Genomic DNA, 21,147 nt, shown 5'->3' on the forward strand with positions numbered 1-21,147 from the left:
TCATTCGCTTTCTTGGTGGCTTCTGAGTCTTTCTCCAAGAGACTGGTGATCTGTGATTTGCTCACCGTGAAGTAGTTGTTTCAAAGAGGTGGCTGAGTTGTCTCAATGTCGTCCCGCGCTGCAAACCTTCTATTGTCCATAACTCTGTTACTAATTGGGAGATGTCTGACCTCTTGGGTGCAGCAGTAGAAATGCTAATTTTGGCTTCACATTGTTAAGCCATTCCAAGCTTTTCTCCTGATCTTCTCAGTTCTGCTGCTATCAGGGCCCTCCTGTTGCAGATTTCATGCTGCAGCCCTAGGGGGGGACCTTACTCCCTACTTGTCTTCCTTCTAGGAGCTCTCTTTGGTCCTGAGGTACATACAAATGCTGCTCACAAAGCTGACTTTGAGTCCCATCAGGTCACCTTGTTTGCCGGCTCTTAGTTCCTTTATTAAATCACTGATTCCAAATAGGTTGTTGATAACCTGACAATCCCCCCCGCCCCCGCCTCCCCACAACAAACTTTCTGGTTCCTTTCGTCTTTGCACGACTCCTGGTCAGAGACCCTGAAACCCCGGGCTGACAAATCTCCCCAGCTTCTTGCACTCCATGTTTTTTTAGGGTGCCCGGTTCACTCTCTATAGCTCAATTCTTCTTGCTGCTTCTCAGCGCTTTAGTACTCGACTCACCCAGCTCTCTTGGTGGTTTACTACTCATCTCTCTTTCCTTTACCACCGGCCTTTAGATGGTGTTTAAGGAGAGCAAAATGGGCAGCAAACTATTTACCCCACGTTTTTGCTAATATTTTTGGGTCCATCTTTGAATCCTGTTGAAATTCCATGGTAGTGTCCAGCTGTAACATTACTGCCACATGTAGGTGCTGCTGCTGGGGGTTGCCCCGCACACTACGCGAGTCCAGTGGTATGGATACAACAGCATCGCTCCCTGGGCGAGTTAGTGTGGACTTGCTGGTAGAATGAGTTTCCCTATGTTGTAGTTTGTGGACCCTGTCTTGTTTGGTGGGAGGTTAAACAGCTCTATAGTCATACTAGTATCAGCAAACATCAAATGTGCTCGTTGAAAGTGTAAAATGGCAGCTATTGTGCTATGTACTCCATGGAGTAACCTGACCCTAGTGAGCAGAAAAGTTCCAAATCTTGGTTCTTTGAGTCCTGTTAATTTCTGTTTCTGTCACTGTCTTCATGGCCCCTCAGACCAGGGGTAGCAGGGGTAGCAGGGATGAGTAAGGGGGCTCAAAGCACCAGCGTTGAGTAGCAGCTACATCCCATGGTTACCTCTCTTGATGTTCATGGTAGAGACTGAACCACAACCATCGCTAGTTGTTGTCATTGGACTCATGCTCTTATGCTCTTGGTACAGGGAGAACCTCAAGTTGTGATATTTTAGTGACACCTTCGTTTGTCTGTTTCAGGAGCAGGAGGACCCGAACCGGCTAGCCACCAGCTGGCCAGACTATTACATCGACCGCATCAACTCCATGGCCGCAGTGAGTATTCCAAGAAGCAAGGGCTTTGGGTCCTGTGCTCTCCATCTTTACACACAGGAGAACCACAGACGCCAAAGTGAGAAGTGATTGTCGCCAACGTTGTCGCCAGCGATGAACAAATGTTAATATAAGGGGGGGGGCAGATAACCTTATACGGGATAAGTGGGGTGTGATTCGCTTGCATCCTTCGATGTGCTATCGTACCATCTTCAAGATCAAGACGCAAACCGTCTGCTGCCTTACAATCACACCCTGGTAGCGCCCTTGTTGTGATGCTGCAACAAAGAGCCATGGTGATATCTTTGCATCTATGATTGTAACAAATCTTTACTGTAAGTCTTTAATGTAGGAAGTCATTCACCATCAGCCTTGTAAGCCGTTTGTGGTCAACGCTGTAAGTAATTCATGGACAACCCATTAAGTCATTCATGGTCGTCAACACTGTAAGTCATTCATGGTCATGCTGTAAGTCAATAATTATCAATACCGTAAGTCAGTCATGTTCAATATTATAAGTCATTCATGCTCAATCCTATATGTCATTCATGGCCATTTGCTATAAGTCATTCATGGTCAGCACTGGAAGTCATTCATGGTCAACGCTGTATGTCATTCATGGTCAATACTGGAAGTCATTCATGGCCAATGCTGTAAGTCATTCATGGTCTATGCTCCACATCATTTATAGTCATCACGGTACATCATTCATGGTCAAAACAGTATATCATTCATGGTCAACGCTGGACATCATTCATGGCAGGTGCTGTAAGATTTGCAGAGGCTTGCGTCTGCAGGATTGCTGGTTCATCTCCTATTTGTTCGGTGACCTGGACACCACTCCCTTCTGCCTTGGTCCCCCTGCTCCGCTGAACCAACCATGAGGTGCCGGGGGTCTTTGCTGCAGACACAAGGAACCACCGGTACGGGGACAGATGCGCTCACCCACTGCCTGCCTTCAGAGGACCCTCGGTATACATGAGATGGCCCTTGTAACGCTCATCTTACTCTCTGTTAATGTTTGCTTGAAGAAGACAAATTCAATCCAAAGGAGGATGTGCTTTTATGATTTCAGTACTTTCTGTCACCTTTAAGATGTCCTGTGTATGATTTCACATACAGCATCCGGCTCTGCCAGGAAGAACCTATGGCAAACCTCGGGTGAGCGTGCACGTCCATGCAGAACCGGAGCCTGCAGGACATCAGCACACCTGGAGTCTGAGGGACATCAGCACACCTGGAGTCTGAGGGACATCAGCACACCTGGAGTCTGAGGGACATCAGCACACCTGGAGTCTGAGGGACATCAGCACACCTGGAGTCTGCAGGACATCAGCACACCTGGAGTCTGCAGGACATCAGCACACCTGGAGTCTGAGGGACATCAGCACACCTGGAGTCTGCAGGACATCAGCACACCTGCAGTCTGCAGGACATCAGCACACCTGGAGTCTGCGGGACATCAGCACACCTGGAGTCTGCAGGACATCAGCACACCTGGAGTCTGAGGGACATCAGCACACCTGGAGTCTAAGGGACATCAGCACACCTGGAGTCTGCGGGACATCAGCACACCTGGAGTCCGTGGCACTGAAGCAGAACTGGAGTCTGCAGGACATCAGCACACCTGGAGTCTGCAGGACATCAGCACACCTGGAGTCTGCAGGACATCAGCACACCTGGAGTCTGAGGGACATCAGCACACCTGGAGTCTGCGGGACTGAAGCAGAACTGGAGTCCGTGGCACTGAAGCAGAACTGGAGTCCGTGGCACTGAAGCAGTACTGGAGTCTGTGGCACTGTAGCAGTACTGGTGTCCGTGGCACTGAAGCAGTACTGGAGTCTGTGGCACTGTAGCAGTACTGGTGTCCGTGGCACTGAAGCAGTACTGGTGTCCGTGGCACTGAAGCAGTACTGGAGTCTGTGGCACTGTAGCAGTACTGGTGTCTGTGGCACTGAAGCAGTACTGGTGTCCGTGGCACTGAAGCAGTACTGGAGTCCGTGGCACTGTAGCAGTACTGGTGTCCGTGGCACTGAAGCAGTACTGGAGTCTGTGGCACTGAAGTAGTACTGGTGTCCGTGGCACTGAAGAAGTACTGGTGTCCGTGGCACTGAAGCAGTACTGGAGTCAGTGGCACTGAAGCAGTACTGGTGTCCGTGACACTGAAGCAGTACTGGAGTCAGTGACACTGAAGCAGTACTGGAGTCCGTGGCACTGAAGCAGTACTGGTGTACGTGGCACTGAAGCAGTACTGGTGTCCGTGGCACTGAAGAAGTACTGGTGTCCGTGGCACTGAAGCAGAACTGGTGTCCGTGGCACTGAAGCAGTACTGGAGTCTGTGGCACTGTAGCAGTACTGGAGTCTGTGGCACTGAAGCAGTACTGGAGTCTGTGGCACTGTAGCAGTACTGGAGTCTGTGGCACTGTAGCAGTACTGGTGTCCGTGGCACTGAAGCAGTACTGGAGTCCGTGGCACTGTAGCAGTACTGGTGTCCGTGGCACTGTGGCAGTACTGGAGTCTGTGGCACTGAAGTAGTACTGGAGTCCGTGGCACTGAAGCAGTACTGGAGTCCGTGGCACTGTAGCAGAACTGGAGTCCGTGGCACTGAAGCAGAACTGGAGTCCGTGGCACTGAAGCAGTACTGGTGTCCGTGGCACTGAAGCAGAACTGGTGTCCGTGACACTGAAACAGTACTGGAGTCTGTGGCACTGAAGCAGTACTGGAGTCAGTGGCACTGTAGCAGTACTGGAGTCAGTGGCACTGTAGCAGTACTGGTGTCCGTGGCACTGAAGCAGAACTGGAGTCCGTGGCACTGAAGCAGAACTGGAGTCCGTGGCACTGAAGCAGTACTGGTGTCCGTGGCACTGAAGCAGAACTGGTGTCCGTGACACTGAAGCAGTACTGGAGTCTGTGGCACTGAAGCAGTACTGGAGTCTGTGGCACTGAAGCAGCACTGGTGTCCGTGGCACTGAAGCAGCACTGGTGTCCGTGGCACTGAAGCAGTACTGGTGTCCGTGGCACTGAAGCAGAACTGGAGTCCGTGGCACTGAAGCAGAACTGGAGTCCGTGGCACTGAAGCAGTACTGGTGTCCGTGGCACTGAAGCAGAACTGGTGTCCGTGACACTGAAGCAGTACTGGAGTCTGTGGCACTGAAGCAGTACTGGAGTCTGTGGCACTGAAGCAGCACTGGTGTCCGTGGCACTGAAGCAGCACTGGTGTCCGTGGCACTGAAGCAGTACTGGTGTCCGTGGCACTGAAGCAGTACTGGAGTCTGTGGCACTGAAGTAGTACCAAAGCCAGGAGAACAGAATAAGGATCAATAAATCCAATAGCAGGAGCAAGTCAAAGGAGTTCAGTCAAACTTGTAAACTGACCAGAGACGCATCATATCCTGTTAGACAGGAGCCCCTGAGAGGAAGGAGCCACCTGCAGAACAGCAGCCACCTGACAGGAAGGAGCAGTCCCCAGACCAGAAACCCCAGACTGTAAAGGGCTGCCTTGAAAAATAGCCTGGTGGTAATGTTTGACAGCCATCTTGGAACGGTGTCTGCACTTGGAGCCATCTCCAGTGTTGTTCCTCGGAAGGAGGGACGCACTGATTCTTCCTGTCTGCGCCTAACCTACAACCATTGCACAAACCCTCAATGACGAGCACAGACTGATGTACCCACTTCTGAGAACATGCGAAAGTCACAGGTTCAGATTCTTAAAAAGTTCTCCCACCAGTTTATAATACCTCACTTGCTATATGCCCGGCCTCCACCTGTTCCCTCATCTCTCTTTCCTTTCCATGTACTTCATCCCCCAACATCTTGTATGTCTGATGTCATCCATCTTCCCCCCACATGTCCCTTTCCCCACGTGGGTCTGAACTTCCTCTTTCCCTTCTCTGCCCTACTTTGTCTTCCTCCTGTGTTCGATCTCATCCCCTCCCATCATATCTGAGCTTCCAACCAAGTGCATGTTCTGATCCATACACTCTACTTCCCCGTCTCATTTCTTTCCCCCTTAGTCTGACGTTCGCCTGTGTACGACCCCTCAATAAATCTCTATCCCTTTCCCTATGAGTTAGATTTCCTTATTGTTCTTTGTCTGTCCCTCGCTGCACACCGTCCCTCTGCACCACGTGAAGGAGCAGCAGCGATGATTTACTGTGCCGTAGCGGGCTATACCGGCCATTAAAGGCCCGCTCCAGCGTTAAAGGCCCGCTCCAGTGTTAAAGGCCCGCTCCAGCGTTAAAGGCCCGCTCCAGCGTTAAAGGCCCGCTCCAGTGTTAAAGGCCCGCTCCAGCGTTAAAGGCCCGCTCCAGCGTTAAAGGCCCGCTCCAGCGTTAAAGGCCCGAGCCAAAGGCTAATGTTCTAATTTGAGTTCTTTGGGATAAGTTGTTATGTCGAGCTTCTTTTAATCCTTGTTCCTCGTCCTCGTGTCTAAACCTCACCACGCTAGCCGGACCTCACTTATGGAAAAGCCTGGACACTATTCTGCATCTCATACTATTGACAATATGGGGCAGGAGGGATGCAGGGCACTCAGAGATGGTTTTCGTTTCCTAAATTCACTCATCTGAAAGAGAAAAACAACTTGGCCATGATGGACAGATCAATATCCCTAGCGCTTTGAGAGCGGGACCCTGGGAATGTTCCACTTATGGCCAAAGTCAACTTTCTGCATGGAAGCCAACGCAGAGCGAGGGAAGCCGACAGGGCAGCAGCGGGTGACAGGAGGCGGGCCAGAGAACAAGGAGCATTTTGTGGCCCAGAATAGCAAAGTTGGATCCTACTCAAGCAAAGGGAACGGGTTTGGCACCCGCCCGCCCGAAGACAGAAATAGAGTGAACTCTTTGAAAAGAAACAGAGTTGGTTGATGACAGGATCTCCAGGGCTGGAGGTGCTCACAGCTGGAAAGAGAGGAGGTTTACAAGCTCCTGACCATCACAGCGACTCGAAAATTTATGTTAGCGTGGAAAGCCGCTCTTTAGGCCGCAGATTGTTTCGGTTCACGTATAGGGGCTTGGGGAATGAAAGAAGGGTTATATCATGTTTCCAAAGGGATCATTTAGTTGGCTGTTGAGGGAAAAGTAAAAAAAAAACATTTTTTTTCTGTTCCGTGGCCGACTGCCAAAATGGCTGAACGCTCTCAAGGAAGCGGGAATGTGATGGCGGCCTTAGGCTTCCCCATACGGATGCATGCAATTCCTGCATCCGCAATGTTTCTGATCCCCACATACAGTATGGTTATGTTATGTTATGTGCATTTGTATAGAGTCACTCCCATTGGTATGACGTCATAGCCCATGCTCTGTCTGTGCAGACCTGGGAAGGGCATAGGTCTGAGTGGAGCAACCACCATTTGATACTGTCGTGTTTTTGGTCTTTGTGTGTGGTTAGGAGACACATTGGACAGTGCGGAGGTTCGACATGGGGGGTCGGGGTGTTGGTTTGAAAGTTGTCTGAGTTTGATCTAAGGATGTCATTGTGGTATTGTATGTCTATGGGTGGCTGTGCCGGAGGGGAAGATTTTTCTATATTTTATGAAATCCTGGTTTACTATGCGATATTGTGCGCCTGAGGGTGTGTTATGTTCGTGGTGATTATATCTGCTTGTTTGTAAGGTTTTTGTATCAATCTGAGGGGGTATTTGCACACCTGCTAAGTTTTCCAGGTCCATGCCTGATGTGCTGCTCCAGGCCATATTTTTTTCCTTTGAATTATGGGACTTGTAGTCCTGTTTTATAGTGGAATAAATAAAACTAGATCTCTCAGAATTCAAAGGAAAACCCTGGACTCGAGTTACCTCAGATACATACCAGATACATACCAACACGTCGCAAAAGCAGCCCTCGCACGCTGCTATGCTCAGCCTAACAACCATCCCATTTCCATGTTGCTAAATTGACACCTGCATGTTACCATGTGCATAAATGAGTATCTATGTGAGTAAACCCGGGGATCTGAAAGGGTCCAAGCTTCTCATGAAACAGTCACAAATTTACACCAAAAAAGTTGTAAATCGAAGGGAGTACATTTCTGCTTTTTCGAAGGAAATGTTATTGATTTGGACCCAAAGTAAGAATACAAGAGAAGAGGTCCAGATCTGGCCACTGTATGTAAATCATACATAAGTGTACACAAAGTGTGGGGCCGGGAGGGAGCACCTGGCAGCAGTGATTAGACTCACTCAGTTGTGTCTCATCTGGTGCGTCACGCTGCCTGACTCCATTGAGGACTTCTCATTGGTGGCCAGGTGGGCTGACCTTGCATTCAGAGGGGAAACCTGTGATTGGATGCTTCTTTCAAATGAGCGGAATGCTGGTTCTCTCTAACTTTGGGTACTTTTATTAATGTCTGGGGGGTCTGATGTTACCATCAGGGAGCAGTGGCTGGTGACTTCGGAAAGTGGTGGGGCTTAAACGTTCTTACTCACTTCCACGGCACGAGCGAGGCAGCCACACGGTCCCAAGGACTGAACTGCACAACACAAAGGCGAAAATCCTGGTTCCATTTCCAGCTTCTCTGCATGACCAATTGTCTGATCCTGGGCAAATATTTTATTTCACCAAGCCTCTGTTTTCTTCATGATCACCTATGAGTGCACCTTAAAACGCACAGGCGCTCTGTAGAAAGACATCTTGTGTTGGATTTCATCTAAAATAACATTGTTTCATGTTAATGTTGCATCATGTATCATAAGAGACTAGGCCACATATTACAGTGTATGACAACTGACTAATACCATTGTCATTAGGGCGCGGACACAGGAATGTTTCTAAATTCATGTTTTAAAAAATCATATCTACAAGAGAGAGCAGGCACACATACTCACGTACACACCGTCACACATCACAGCCAGTCAGCCACATGTCATTGTGTTGTAAGGCCGCCAACACCAGGGGCGACACTGCTGTGGTAATCCCTGCGCGTCACACAGCACTGTCACGCCTGACATCGGGCTCCATGCAGCAGTCAATAGGAGGGCAGCGAGTTGGATTTGCAGAATATTTTGCGCCACAGTAATGCCAGACGTTCACAGCAGCGGTAAATCCTCCCGAGCCCCTCGCAGAACCTAGAAGTGAGATGTTTAGCTTTAAGGGAGGACGCAACACCTATATGCAACCTTCACATGTCACACTGCTCACCGTGAGTCTGCTAGCCCTCTAAGATGTCTCATGCACTTGTTGGTTACATCACTACGTCCAATGGTCCTTGGAGTCAGCGCCCAGGGGCAGACAAAAGCAAGAGCATGGAGAAATGGACCACCCCCTGCACTGGCATAACTGCCCTGGCATATTCATCAAGGGTGAGGAAGCACACACTCATGCATGCCCATCTGCACCTTAGCAGTCAGAAAACCTAGTGTATATTTTAATATGGAGCAGCCAGCCTTTACGGGAGTCGCCCGTGCTTCGGCCTTCCACCTCGCCTCTCATGTCATGAATGTTTGGCAGCTGTCAGGGAGGTTGCAAGTCTTGTGGAGTTGGTCGCCACTTTCGGAAGTATTTTGCTGTATGGTAATACGCAGAGATGAGCTTTTCAGTCATTATCAGTCATTATGTATAAAGCGCTCCTCTTCACCCCTGCGGGCATCTGGGTGCTGAGGTTTCGCTGATCTCAGTCGAAAAGCCAGGTCTTGAGTCCCTTCTGAATTCCGCCAGGGAGGGTGATGTTCACAGGTAGAGGGGTAGGTCGTTCCAGGCCTTGGTGGCGAGGTAGGAGAAGGAACGACCTCCGCTGTGGCATTGGCGAATGCGGTGGGGGTGCAAGGGCTAGGACGGCTGAGCGCGGGAGTCTGGTGGGTCACGGCAGCTTATCACTGCAAACCACCTCAGTAGCTCTGTTGTATGCCTTCAGCGATGCAACCACCTGGGGGTGCCATAGTCAGGCCCTTGCGATCCACGGTCATCGAATTCCTCAGTGGAGGGAAGCCAGGCTAATTCAAGGGGTGGTTGGGTGGGAAGGCAGGCTGTGGGAGTGACGAGAGGTTGGAAGGAGGTGAGCCGCCTAGAGCGTGGTACATGGTTTCTGAAAGGAGAACATGGGTGTACATGGACAGAAGACCTAAATATCACGGGGAAAAGTATGATGAGAAATGTTTGGGCTGAGAACTGTGAAAAAGATGGCGAGAGGGGAAGATACACAGGGAAAGTAAAAGTTCAGAAGAATGAAGCCCTGACCACACTAGTCCTGTGTGCCTTAAAAAAGGGAGGGAAAGCATTGAGCGGGGGCGCATCAGATCAGCTGTCAGATGGACATCGGAGCTAGGATGAAAGCTAAAGGTTGCTTGCAGACACCAAAATGGTGTAAATGCGCTGGTCCGACTCCCTCAGCTTGATGTGTTCAGAACCAAGTGAAAGGTCTGAGATATTCCTGCTACCTCCAGGGCGACTCATTCAAAATTTTCAAGAATGGTCACCGAAGAGGGCCTGAAAATGGAGGCCCTCTCTCATTCTCTGGGACCACAACAGGTCACCCTTGCAGGATACCCACTGCTCATGTAAAGGAGTCCTTTTTATAGGTATTGTATGTCAATATATTTCATGAAAATTCATGCTGGATATCTTGTTGATGTGGCCTTCAAGCATCTCTAAAGGACTGGCGATGGTAGCCCATAAAATTATAGTAACACCCAAACTCTGCCCTCCTCCCCTGACCATTTTGAGATTTCTTTAACAAAGAATATACATGTAGATAGATCCATTTCATGATAAACTAGTCCCCTAAAATTTGCGTTAACCGCCCGGAAAGACCTTGTGTCAGCAGACAACACGTTCTAGCCAACATATTGCATGCCGATAAGGGATTTAGATCAGGTCGCATCAGCCAGCTTCTTGTTAGGACATGCCCCCTTCAGACATTGGCTTTCTGGGTTGTCACTCAGATTTTGGGACCAGCCCTTAGCATATAACAGGTGTTTACATGTGCTCTCTTAGTTTGCGTTAGTACACTGGCTCGTCAAAAGAGTAGTTTGCGTCCGTCAGCATCACAAGAACGTAAAGTTCTCTACTCGACCAGTGCTGCCACTCTGGTACCAGCACAGTTCTCCGTTCTATGCACAAGTCCAGCGAGGCATTTTAAGATTTCAGAAAGAAAGCCATGAAGTATTGATTACAGAAAAGATGTTCTCAGAGGACTACCCCTTCAACTCCGGAAGCTTCTTTCACCACAGGAATCTTATCTTTCACAAAAAGGGCCTGATTTACATTTCAGTGGACGGTTAGTCTGTCACAACAGTGAAGGATATCCCGTCCTCCGAAACATAAATCCCATAGGAAATAACTTCACTTAGATTTCTGCGGATGGGCTATCTACCACCGTTGTGACGGAGTAACTCGTCCGCCAAGATATAAATAAGGCCCAAAGTCTTCTAAGGGATTTCGGCCCTCTATTAGTGACCTCATTTGTGTTCCATGTTGTATGTTCATCGTCCACTGAAAGAAGATCAGAAATGCCTCCTCTCGGAGCCTCTCTCTATGGTCCTGGCAAGAGAACGCATTGGCGAACGATGAAACCCCTCTCCAGCCTGAATCCCACCAACCAACAGTTGCGCTTTGTGTCAAGTCAACCCATTGGAAGGAAATGCCTTCTTCTGCCAGACTTCATATAACTTTCACTGAGAATTTAAGATAGCCTCCTCCCTCCCTAGAGCAAAGCTGAGCTCTCATCCCAGCTGTGGGAAGAAGAGCTCTTTTGTGTGATTCAGTGCTTAGATCTGAGGTCCTTCCAGCTGAGAGAGGGGAGGATGCTTTCTGCAAGAAGAGTTGAGTGGCCCCTACTGGTCTCCATCAGTACCCGCTGCTATCTGGAACGGGCCAACTTCTGCGGTCTTTGTTGGGTCTCTTCCTCTGCGTCTTCTCCATGTCTGCAGGGCTCACTTGTCTCCAGTCCTGGGCCATGATGGAACAACCTTTCAACTGAACCCCGTAGTCTGATTAACTTGCTAGCACTGATGTGTTAAAGTTAAATCCAGGACTGGGACCATAATGTGCTTGAGTCGGGCAGCCATGGCTGACTTGTTAGTTCTTCGGAGCGCGCAGAGTCATGGTGGAGCTGTGGTCCTGGCCCAGGGCCAGCTAAGCTGTTAGTTCTCAAGTGCAGGAACACCTGGTCACACCAGGCACTCCTGCACGCCTCAGTATGCAGAGGAGGAGACCTTTAAGGAAGCGTTTTGGCGGGATCTCACCGCACTAATACACACGGCCGACATGTCGCGTGTAGGCCACCAGAAGAGGGGAGATGACAAATTGATCTTACCGAAGTGTGGCCCAATTGCAAGAGGAGAGGGTTGGGAAGCAGGCTACATGGGATGAGAAGGCTGGTCCATGGGGTGGGATGCGCGTGTACCCAAGAGCGCCAGGAAGGGCCACCTCAGGAGTCACACCTCAAGGAGGGAAGTTATCCTGCTCGAAGGAGGTCTCCTACCAGTTCTTAATTTGTGCTTATTCTTTCCGGTGCTGAGCACCGGCCCTTATTTTTGAGAGCCGGCTTTTATTCCTCTGCCTCAAACATTTGCTGCGAGCAAAAGACACATACGGGAAAGACGGAGGGAGAGAAAAACGAAAAATCGTCACAAAGGGAGAAAGCAGAAAGCTGCAGGAAATATCTGAAGGGGCAGGGAGTGGCTGTAAATGGATTGAAGAGGCCCGAGATGGCTTCAGGATTACGCCCCCTCAGTATTCCGTGTTCCCACATTTAATTGCAGCAGCCGCGCGTTTAAGAGGAGGGCTTTGGGCACCGACACGTTTTTATTTACAAGTTAAGCACTGTCTCCTACCAAAGAACCATCTAAAGCTGCAGACAGTGAGCAGGGCCCCGTGAGGGACAGATCTGCAGGGGTCAGGGCACTGTGCGTGACTGTCCTCACTGGGCAGAGACGGCCATGTGTGTGCAGTGAAGTGCAGAGTGTCTGCTGTGCTTGGCTGCCACATCTGACTGGATCTTGTGGTCAGTTGGTGTGTGATTCCGGCCACACAGCATCGGTGTTAGCACCAGTGCACACAAGACTGTCCTCCGACACACGCACAACTAGAGACACGTCATGCTTATATCTGAGGGGTCTGGGAGGATTGTTCTGTTACAGACAGTGGGTCATGGTCCATTATATAAAATATTAGATACCCTCGTACATTCATGTCACACAGTCATGCACACGCACCACGCACACTTTTCTCACACACTGCACGTAGTGTGTCATACACCCATGCACAGACACACTGTGCGCGAGTTGTCATCCATGCATGCACACTTATGCCCGTGCATGCATTCACGCACACATGTATCCGTGCGCGCACTGCATCACTCACAGTCACAAAGCACGCAAGTTGCCATACACGCATGCACTCTGCATCATTCAGACACATTGCACGCAAGTTGTCATACACGCATGCACTCTGCATCATTCAGACACATTGCACGCAAGTTGTCATACACGCATGCACTCTGCATCATTCAGACACACTAAATGGAAGTTGTCATACACAAATGCACTCTGCATCTTGCAGACACGTTGCACGCAACTTGTCATACACACATGCACGCTGCATGCTGCACACTGCACGCAAGCTGCCACACACACATGCACGCCGCATCATGCAGAAACCTTGCACACAAGTTGTCATACACACATGCACGCCGCATCAGGCAGACAACTTGCACACAAGTTGTTATACATGCATACACACATGTGCGCATACACACTGCGTGAAGAACAGACACACCACATGCAGGCTGCCATACGTGCATGCACTGTGATGAGAGGCTGGGTCAGATTTGTGTCTAAGATGACCACATCTCTGCCCCCTCGAACCCTCCACACTGGCCCATGGTTGAAAGCTCTTCTTCCCAGTGAGTGTACTCCTTCGAGTGCACCCCCCCTCCCCCCCGAGCCCCCTCCATGCACCCACCCTGCTCTCTCTCCCTTATCTTCAGGGTTTGCTGCTGCACTCCTGGGTTGTGTACACTGTTGCCTGGCAGTGTGTAAGTAAACAGTCACGTGCCCTCAAGGCCAGGACATGTGCAGGCGATTACTAGGCGCTTTAAACGAGGTCCCCGGTATGTGTGTACATTGACACTGAACATGTCCAGGGCCTTTCAACCGGCAGCTTCTTATTGTGGTGTGGTGGGCCGCGGGCCCACATGCTATATAAATAAGGCACACAAACACATAAGTACTGGTAACTGGCACAGGGCACGTGCACCCGGCCCCTTTTATTGGCAAGGTCACCTGACTTGTGACACCTGGGATGGACGGGTGTTGGGCGAGTCTCCAGGCATGCCCTTAAGAAGGAGGCTGCTGATACAGTCTTGGACTACACACTAAAACGTGTCCGGCAGGACTCTACGTCCCTCCCAAACTTTATAAAAAAAAAAAAAAAAGAGTCCAACCAGTGGAAAATAATAAACAACACAACAAAACACCACTGAGTCTCGGCCTCATCAGACAGTCTGCAGGACATTACAGGATCACTGGACAGGTGCAGCTGGGAGCATCCGGGCATCACGGCACGCCCCCGTAACTTAACCAGATGACTCTGGGCATGAACACAGTGTGGACAGAGTCCGGATCCTTCAACAGCACTTCGGATGGGTTCCAGTTCACACATGTGCAGCTGCTCAGTCCTGCCTGCTCTCACGGTGCTGGGGTTGGTGTCAACTGTTCAACCAGGGGTGCATCAGGACCGCATAGGTTTCTTTGGAGGCGCCCTGGCTCTGTGAAAGGCAAACCCGTCAAAACTGGGACAACAGTGCGATGTTTGGATATCTTCTTCTGAGGACTCGGTGCCTCCCGGTACCTGTTGGTGGAACAGTTTCAGTGTTATCTCTTGTGCCGGGATTCCCTCATGCAGGAATTTCCTTGAGGCCCTTTTCGCTGGGTTTCCACGGGCAGCGTGGGCTGTGGAAGCCTCTTATAGACCGCGCAAAGGGGTTGCTGCATAACAGCCAGCAAGGCCTAAGCCAAGTCGCTCGTGCAACCACGAAGGGTGGAAGTGTCATGGTCTGTCTGCTCTTGCTAGTAGGACTCCAGTTGCACATGGGGCCCGACAGATTGTCTCTGGGTGGCTGGTCTTCCACGGTGCCAGGAATGCTTTGTCAGTCTCTTGGTGTTGATGTTTCGCAGGCGTAAGGCTGCACTCTGGTGGTGAGATGCTCCTTAGGTGGTTCAGGTGATGCATGTGGCAATGATGACTTTCTTACCATTTGACAACTCGTGCTGCAGCTGGTGAGGACTAGCTTGGATTGAGAATGACTCAAGGGACTTCATAGCTAAGAGCAGTTGCTACCAGGGATGTCATTTGTCTCATGCAGCCGGTGACAGGTGGCCGGACGGTTGCACTGTGAAGCGTGGGGTAGGTACGTGGGTTGTGCATGCAGGCGGCTTGCGTTCTGTACTCCTGCTGGGTTGTCTCCAGTGTCATCGCTGCACCCCACTGGTTGGCTTGTGCAGATGGATGCACTCTCGGGTGGTGATATGAGTCCTCGATCTTGAATATATTTTTTCACTCCCCCTGTGCACCTGTGTTTGGCAGGATCTTCCGTGTGACAGGTCTGTCACACACCTTTCTCTCCTCTTCTCTTCTCCGCGACGTGGCGTCATGCCATGCCCTTCTCCTTTCCACTTCTCTTTCGCGTTGTGCCATCTTGGCACGCTCTTCTGTCTTCTGACCAGATCTCTCCTTGTGATGTGGCACCCTGCCACGTGTCGCATGTTCACTGCATATGGACTTCTCGCTGGTCTCATCCTTTTCCTAGGACGGTGTATCTGCTTCCATCACGGCCTCTCACAGTAGTGGTCCTGTCGATAGGACTTGACTCTGCTCGTGGTCCTCTCTCAGGTCCTGTCCACAGGACTTGTCTCTTTCTCCTCGTTGACTTCTTTTAGGTCCTGTCCCTTCCTCAGGGATCTTCTTGATGCTCTGCTCGCAGGATCACCTTTCTTCGTCCTTCGCACGAGGGCGTCGTAGTGCTTGCGTCTCGTGGCTGCACCGTCGTGGCACTTGTCCATGCAGGCTTGGTCACTCCATGTGGCATTGTCATTGACCGGCCAACGGTGGCCATTCGGTGCTGGGACTGTCAGCTAGCGTGGCCACTTTTGTGCGGCATTGCCTCTCACCCTCTTGGGGCACCCTTCCTTTCTTCTGCTGGACTAGGGGCCCAGTTAGTGCTGCTGGATGTCTCCTACACTCCTCTGGTGCAGTTGTACATTGTCTCTGTGCCCCCTGAGCTTGTGCCCATTCACGCAGTTGGGTGGCTATCAGGCAGTCTCTTCGTGGGTGCCCTTAGCTGGCACTTGACGTGTCGGCTCTTCTTGCTTGTGGTGGTGGTCGTTCACTACTAGGGGCGTGCGGGGCAGTCTTCTCGATTGCAGTGGTGGCAGACGGTCCGTGCCTTTTGTGGGCTTGCTGACAGTCTAGCATGGCTTGCTGTCTTTGCTGCTTGGGGTTTGGCTGAGCTTTGTTGCATTACCTCGGCTGGACTTTTCTTGGCTGGGCAGCTTTGGGCTTCCTGGGGCTCTTTGCGGGATTACCAGTCTCTCCCCTCCAGACCGGTAGCAGCTCACATGGGGCGTGTGGCATTCACTTGGCCAGTCTCTTGATTGTGGTGGCTGACTGGTAGTGGCCTGTGCGTGTTTCTCTCTTTCACCTTCACGGAGATCAGTACAGTTCATTCGGGGGCAAGGTGGGTGCAAGCTCTGGTTTGTGCGTGATTTTGCTGCTGCGGGCAGTGCAGTATGGCGCATCAGGGCCCCTCTCTTCCCTTGCTAAATGTGCTGTGGTGGCTAGGTGGCACTGCAGTCACTCCTTCCCTGCCGCAGCAATCTCCTTGTAACTGCCGGCCACGTGGGGACTTAAGATGCAGATTGGGGGCGTCTCTTTTCACCACATTAACCCCGGTCTGGCAGCCACTTACAGGTTAGCCTGTGCCGGTGCTGCTGCAATATCTGTGCGGGCCCTCGGCAGCCTTCTTAGCGCTGTGGTTCCTATTTTCTTCACCAGTGGGCAAGGGCTATATTTGGTATCTGGGATGTGCAGCGGTGTGCCTTTTTAGGGTCGAGCCTGCGTCGCATGCTCTTGCGCATGCGTATCGCTTGTGAGACCCTGTAGTAGTTAGAAAAGGGATTGGAGCCCCGTCCATGTCCTGTCAGTGTCTTTTCAAATCTGCTTGCTTTCATTAGTGGAAGGCACGCATACGTCATGCCTTTTCCGGTTGTTAGCCCTCCTCGAGCGCAGCGACCAAGTACTAAAAACATGCGAGGCTCGCTGTTTCCCGTCAGGTTTGTGGACTACTTTTTATCTTTGGTTCGCAGCGCGATCTCGCTTGGCAGAAGTCGATCACTTTGCATAACATCGACCCCGTTACATAGTTAATTGCACTTTTGCCGGTCACGTAGATAATTGCACTTTTACTGATAGGTTTCACTACGAGAGAACCATAGAAGCGCGATCGCGCTGTTTTTTTCCATTCAATGTGGCAAGAAAAATCCGATTGGGAGTTTACAACTGCTAATAGCTGTAACTCGGAGAAATGCGAGACCCTATTGCATTGCAAATGCTTCTTCTATGTTACTGCACCACTGATGCCGCTTACTGGGCGGCCTGTGCTCTTGGTTGTTGTAGGACTGTGTGCCTGGTGCGGCGCTCCTAGAACTTGACCCACGTCTCTTCACGGCTGGCCATGCAATGTTGCCGTGGTAGGCAAACAGTCACCTTCTCTCCCTGCAGCGGCAGCAGACTTTCACCAGGCACCACTTAGCACTCTTGGCACTCGTCCCGGCTTTTCCTCCTTTCCCCGTTTGCAGTCTCAAAAGGGAGGATCCTCTCTTGCCGCACAGAAGATGTAGCGCTCTTCTTACCCCGGCCCAGTGGGTGATGGTAGGCCTTTTAAACAAGACCTGGCACAAGCCCTGCTCTACCCTTCAGCTTGCGGGGTGGAGCCATTGACCGTCTTCGCTTGCCGGGCCGCTGCAGGTCTTTCCTGCAGCACTCAGTGCGTATCCAGCTGATCAGTGGCAGCCTTCTTCCGATGTTGGAGAAAACACAATACGTGGCAACTCTCTCATCAAAAAAATTATTTACAAATGTTAAACAAAACATGATCCAAATGACAATAGAGTTTTGATACAGCATATTAAACATTTATCCAACCGTAGTGTTGCCAAATGGCTTCATAATTTAATTATGAAAATAATGAAGTTGAACAAGAATTGAAAATTACAACAAACTGAAGATCTTTTCGTGGTGTTGAATTTATATTTTGATACAATTGTTGCAAATTGATGACAAATTCTCTGCCTGAATTTATATTTTGATACAATTATTGAAAATTGGTGACAAATTCTCTGCCAACACGTGTTTCGTCTAGGGAAATCTCCTTTTAAAATCCCAAACGACTTCTTCGGGGCTTTTAAGTAGACCAATCTCTGAAATTTCATGTTAGCCGACTGTTATTGAAACAACGGTCATGGTTAATGCGATCTTCGTCCAAAATCAGTAAGGAGAAATGTAAACCCGTCTGTTAGATTCAGCTCTTAAGTAAAGATGATGCCGTATTGGCGTGAATGGCGTTGTCAGTGCATGGAGCAGTTACGACGCGAGTACGCGTCTCCTTCCGATGTTGGGCCTTGTCACCCATACGGGTGTTGCAGATGCAGGAGAGGTTTCTCTATGCTGGTGCGGCACGCTTCAGGCATTGGGGGCACCATGTTCTGGCACATAACCCGCTTTTCTCAGCTCACTCCTCTCTTTGGGTCAGTCAGCGTGCTGGCTCACGGCAGGCGGGGCTACAGGGCAATGCCTTGCAGACGGCAGGTGTGGGGGCACCTTGTGCTATATGTACCCCTCGAGGCACAGCACACCTGCAACCATGAGTCACACAGGGTCAGTCCCGCTCGTCACCAATATGGTGTTGTGGGCCCACATGCTATATAAATAAGCCACACAGACACATAGGGTACTGCTACCTGTCCCAGGGCATGTGTGCCTGGGTGCTTTTATTGGCAGGGTCACCTGACTGAAGACACCTGTGATGGATGGGTGTGGGGTGAGTATCAAGGCCAGCCCTTAAGGAAGTGGCTGGTGATACAGTACTGGGCTACATACTAGAACGTGTCCCGCAGGACACTACACTTCTGTCTTATCAGTGACTAGAGTCATTGATCTAGTCTCAGGGCCGGACCAATGAACAGCGCTGGGGTCCATCCTCTCTCAACACCAGTTAATCAGTTTATGAAACATTCTCAATCAGCAGGGACGGCCTTCAGTTGTCTCTTAGCCCCAAGGTGGGAGAGGGTTCTCTGGTTATGTTATCTGACTTGCATAGGCATACAGCACATTCTACCACAGGTGCGGTTCCAAGGTCACCATGCCAGCTGGAAGTCTTGGCTGCGCTTGTGGTGATGTGTTGGTGTCAAGTTCTGTCCCTCTAGCCATACTTAGGCGGCTGTCTTATGCTGTCGGTGTACGACAAATAGGGTGGGAATGAAAGCCTTTCCTAGGAGCTTCCACGTTGGCCAGACCAGCACAGTGCCCAAAAGAAAGGTGTCTTACCCGGATCTCATTCAGTGTATTCAGGAGTTGAGTCTAGAGTATTAGGTTTGGTGTTTATCACCACCAAGAGGGCCATTAACCACCAGTATAGCCCAAGGCAGAAGGCCTATAAGGCTATTATAACATTCCACTCAATGAGGGTAGAATGTTCTAAATTAAAAAAAGAGAAATATTGGAATGTTCGAGCCCCGGGCTTCCACCGGCCTTTATAAGCCTGGAGCTACCCCATTGAGTTCTTTGGAGCTCCCAAGATTCCAGTGTTCTAATCAGCGTTAAGGTACAGATTTTTATGGGGTAAGTACTGACGTGCCCATGGTGATAGATCACTACATGTTATAGGCTGGTTTTGCGTCGTGTTGGATATGTGCCCTGTGCTGTCTTCAAAGCCTGTGCACGTTGTTTGCGAACCACCTGATAACCAGCTGGATGACATACCTGGGCTGTGTAGGGTATGATATGCGTACTGTAACATGTTGGCTATTGGACTGTTCCGTGTGAGCCGCACAAACAGTGGATACTGTTTGTTACCTGAAATGACCATTGTCTGGTTACCATGAGCATGATGGGAAAGCGGCCACATGCAGGACACACTCCGTCTGTGGTTTGATGATGCTGATGGAAAGCATGAGTCATGAGGAAGATGATACATGATGGCTGCGTGTCCGCAGAGGAGGTAGCCCTCTCCCTTTGAAGGGTAAAGCTGAGGGAAGAAAGCTGGCAGTGTAATAGACTGGTTGAAATGAAAGTTTGCCACTGTCTTCGGAACACGGAAGGATTTGCCCTCGGATACACCTGGTCGTTGGAGAGGACTGTGTTGGAGATCTGTGGATACTGTCTGTAGATCCCTCACCCTGTGCTTGAAGGTACTGACACCAGGAAGCCTGTGTGGTCCCCCGATGAAAGGTGGAGGTAGAGGCTCTAACAAACAGCAGCAGTAACACTACTACCGCGACCAGCATTTGCGATGCTAGAAGATGGGGTACTTGTGTCAGTAGCTTCTACTCCACTTGGAGTCTTGTAGCTAATGGCAGTGGCGTTAATGTACCTAGTAAAGACACCATCTGCTTGTGGCCTGTGCTCTTAGTCTGTCTTTCACTACTGCTATATGTTTGTGATTGTCCCTGGCATACAGTCTTTCTACCACCACCATAGGCGCACGTTTACATCCCAGTACCTCACCACAGCTCCTCGTAGCACGGATCACTTCTCCAAAGGGAATGTTCTGGATGATAGATTTAGGATTAATCTGTTCATGAAATATTAAAATTGTGAGTTGAGCTCCTGTCGTGATATCTTTATGTGTTAAACCACACTGTTTTGCACACAAAGCCTTAGTGCACACATTCTTTAAAAAGCACTACACGCCTCTTCGGGGTCAGGTGTGTGCTATCCCACATACCTAAGTTAATGCAGTGTTTCTCCCAGGGCCTTGCCTTGATTGAGATGGACTTCACGTGAAGGCCACAAATGCAGCTTCATGAGGTCGTGTGCATGTTTTGTGTTTGCGAGTGTTGATGGACCAGAGAGTCTCCCTGCAGTGCGAGCTCCTCATCATTGCCTCCTCATCCATTTTCCCCGATGCAGTCCTTACACGTGAGAGCCCATCTCCTGCTAGCAGATATTATTCACTAGCCAACTCGAAATACTTCCCCAAAATGGCTGCCATTACCCAGGTGTCACTACAAAGAGGAAGTAGTCACACCAAACATCCTGGAGTAACAAGCAAACCACACAAATAATAACAAAATATAATCAACTCCCAAGGGGTGGGAGGGTGGGAATCTTAGGGCTGTATAGGGGAAGACTTGGAGTCGGAGTAGTGAAGATTACTGGTTAGTAACTGGAGCATCAGACAGCATGAGCACACCAGGGCACCTGACATGGGGCAGAGTGAGTGGCAGGCCAGGGGTACACCTCACTGTATTGGATCTCTTGGTCTTGGAATCGTGCCCTCGCTGCCCTAATCCCTCCATGCCTCTTTTCCTCCTAGATGCAGACCTTATATGCTTTTGATGAGGAAGACACGGAAGTGAGGAATAAAGTTGTTGAAGACTTGAAAACTGCTCTGCGGACTCAGCCAATGAGGTAAGACGGGCACTTTGCAGTCTGCACACTTAGCACTGG

At 50.3% G+C, this 21,147-nt stretch overlaps 1 protein-coding gene across 2 annotated transcripts in view; it reads left to right on the forward strand.

Moving 5' to 3' along the window:
• Positions 1-21,147, forward strand: part of DAAM2 (dishevelled associated activator of morphogenesis 2) — a 517,936-nt gene that overhangs the window by 279,544 nt on the left and 217,245 nt on the right. For both annotated transcript variants that reach the window (XM_069236334.1, XM_069236335.1), the window contains exons 4-5: positions 1,415-1,489; positions 21,014-21,108. In XM_069236334.1, the coding sequence (XP_069092435.1) occupies positions 1,415-1,489; positions 21,014-21,108 (170 nt within the window). The remainder of the gene's footprint in view (positions 1-1,414; positions 1,490-21,013; positions 21,109-21,147) is intronic.

This window comes from Pleurodeles waltl, chromosome 5 (assembly GCF_031143425.1).
Source record: "Pleurodeles waltl isolate 20211129_DDA chromosome 5, aPleWal1.hap1.20221129, whole genome shotgun sequence".
Lineage (NCBI taxonomy): Eukaryota > Metazoa > Chordata > Amphibia > Caudata > Salamandridae > Pleurodeles > Pleurodeles waltl.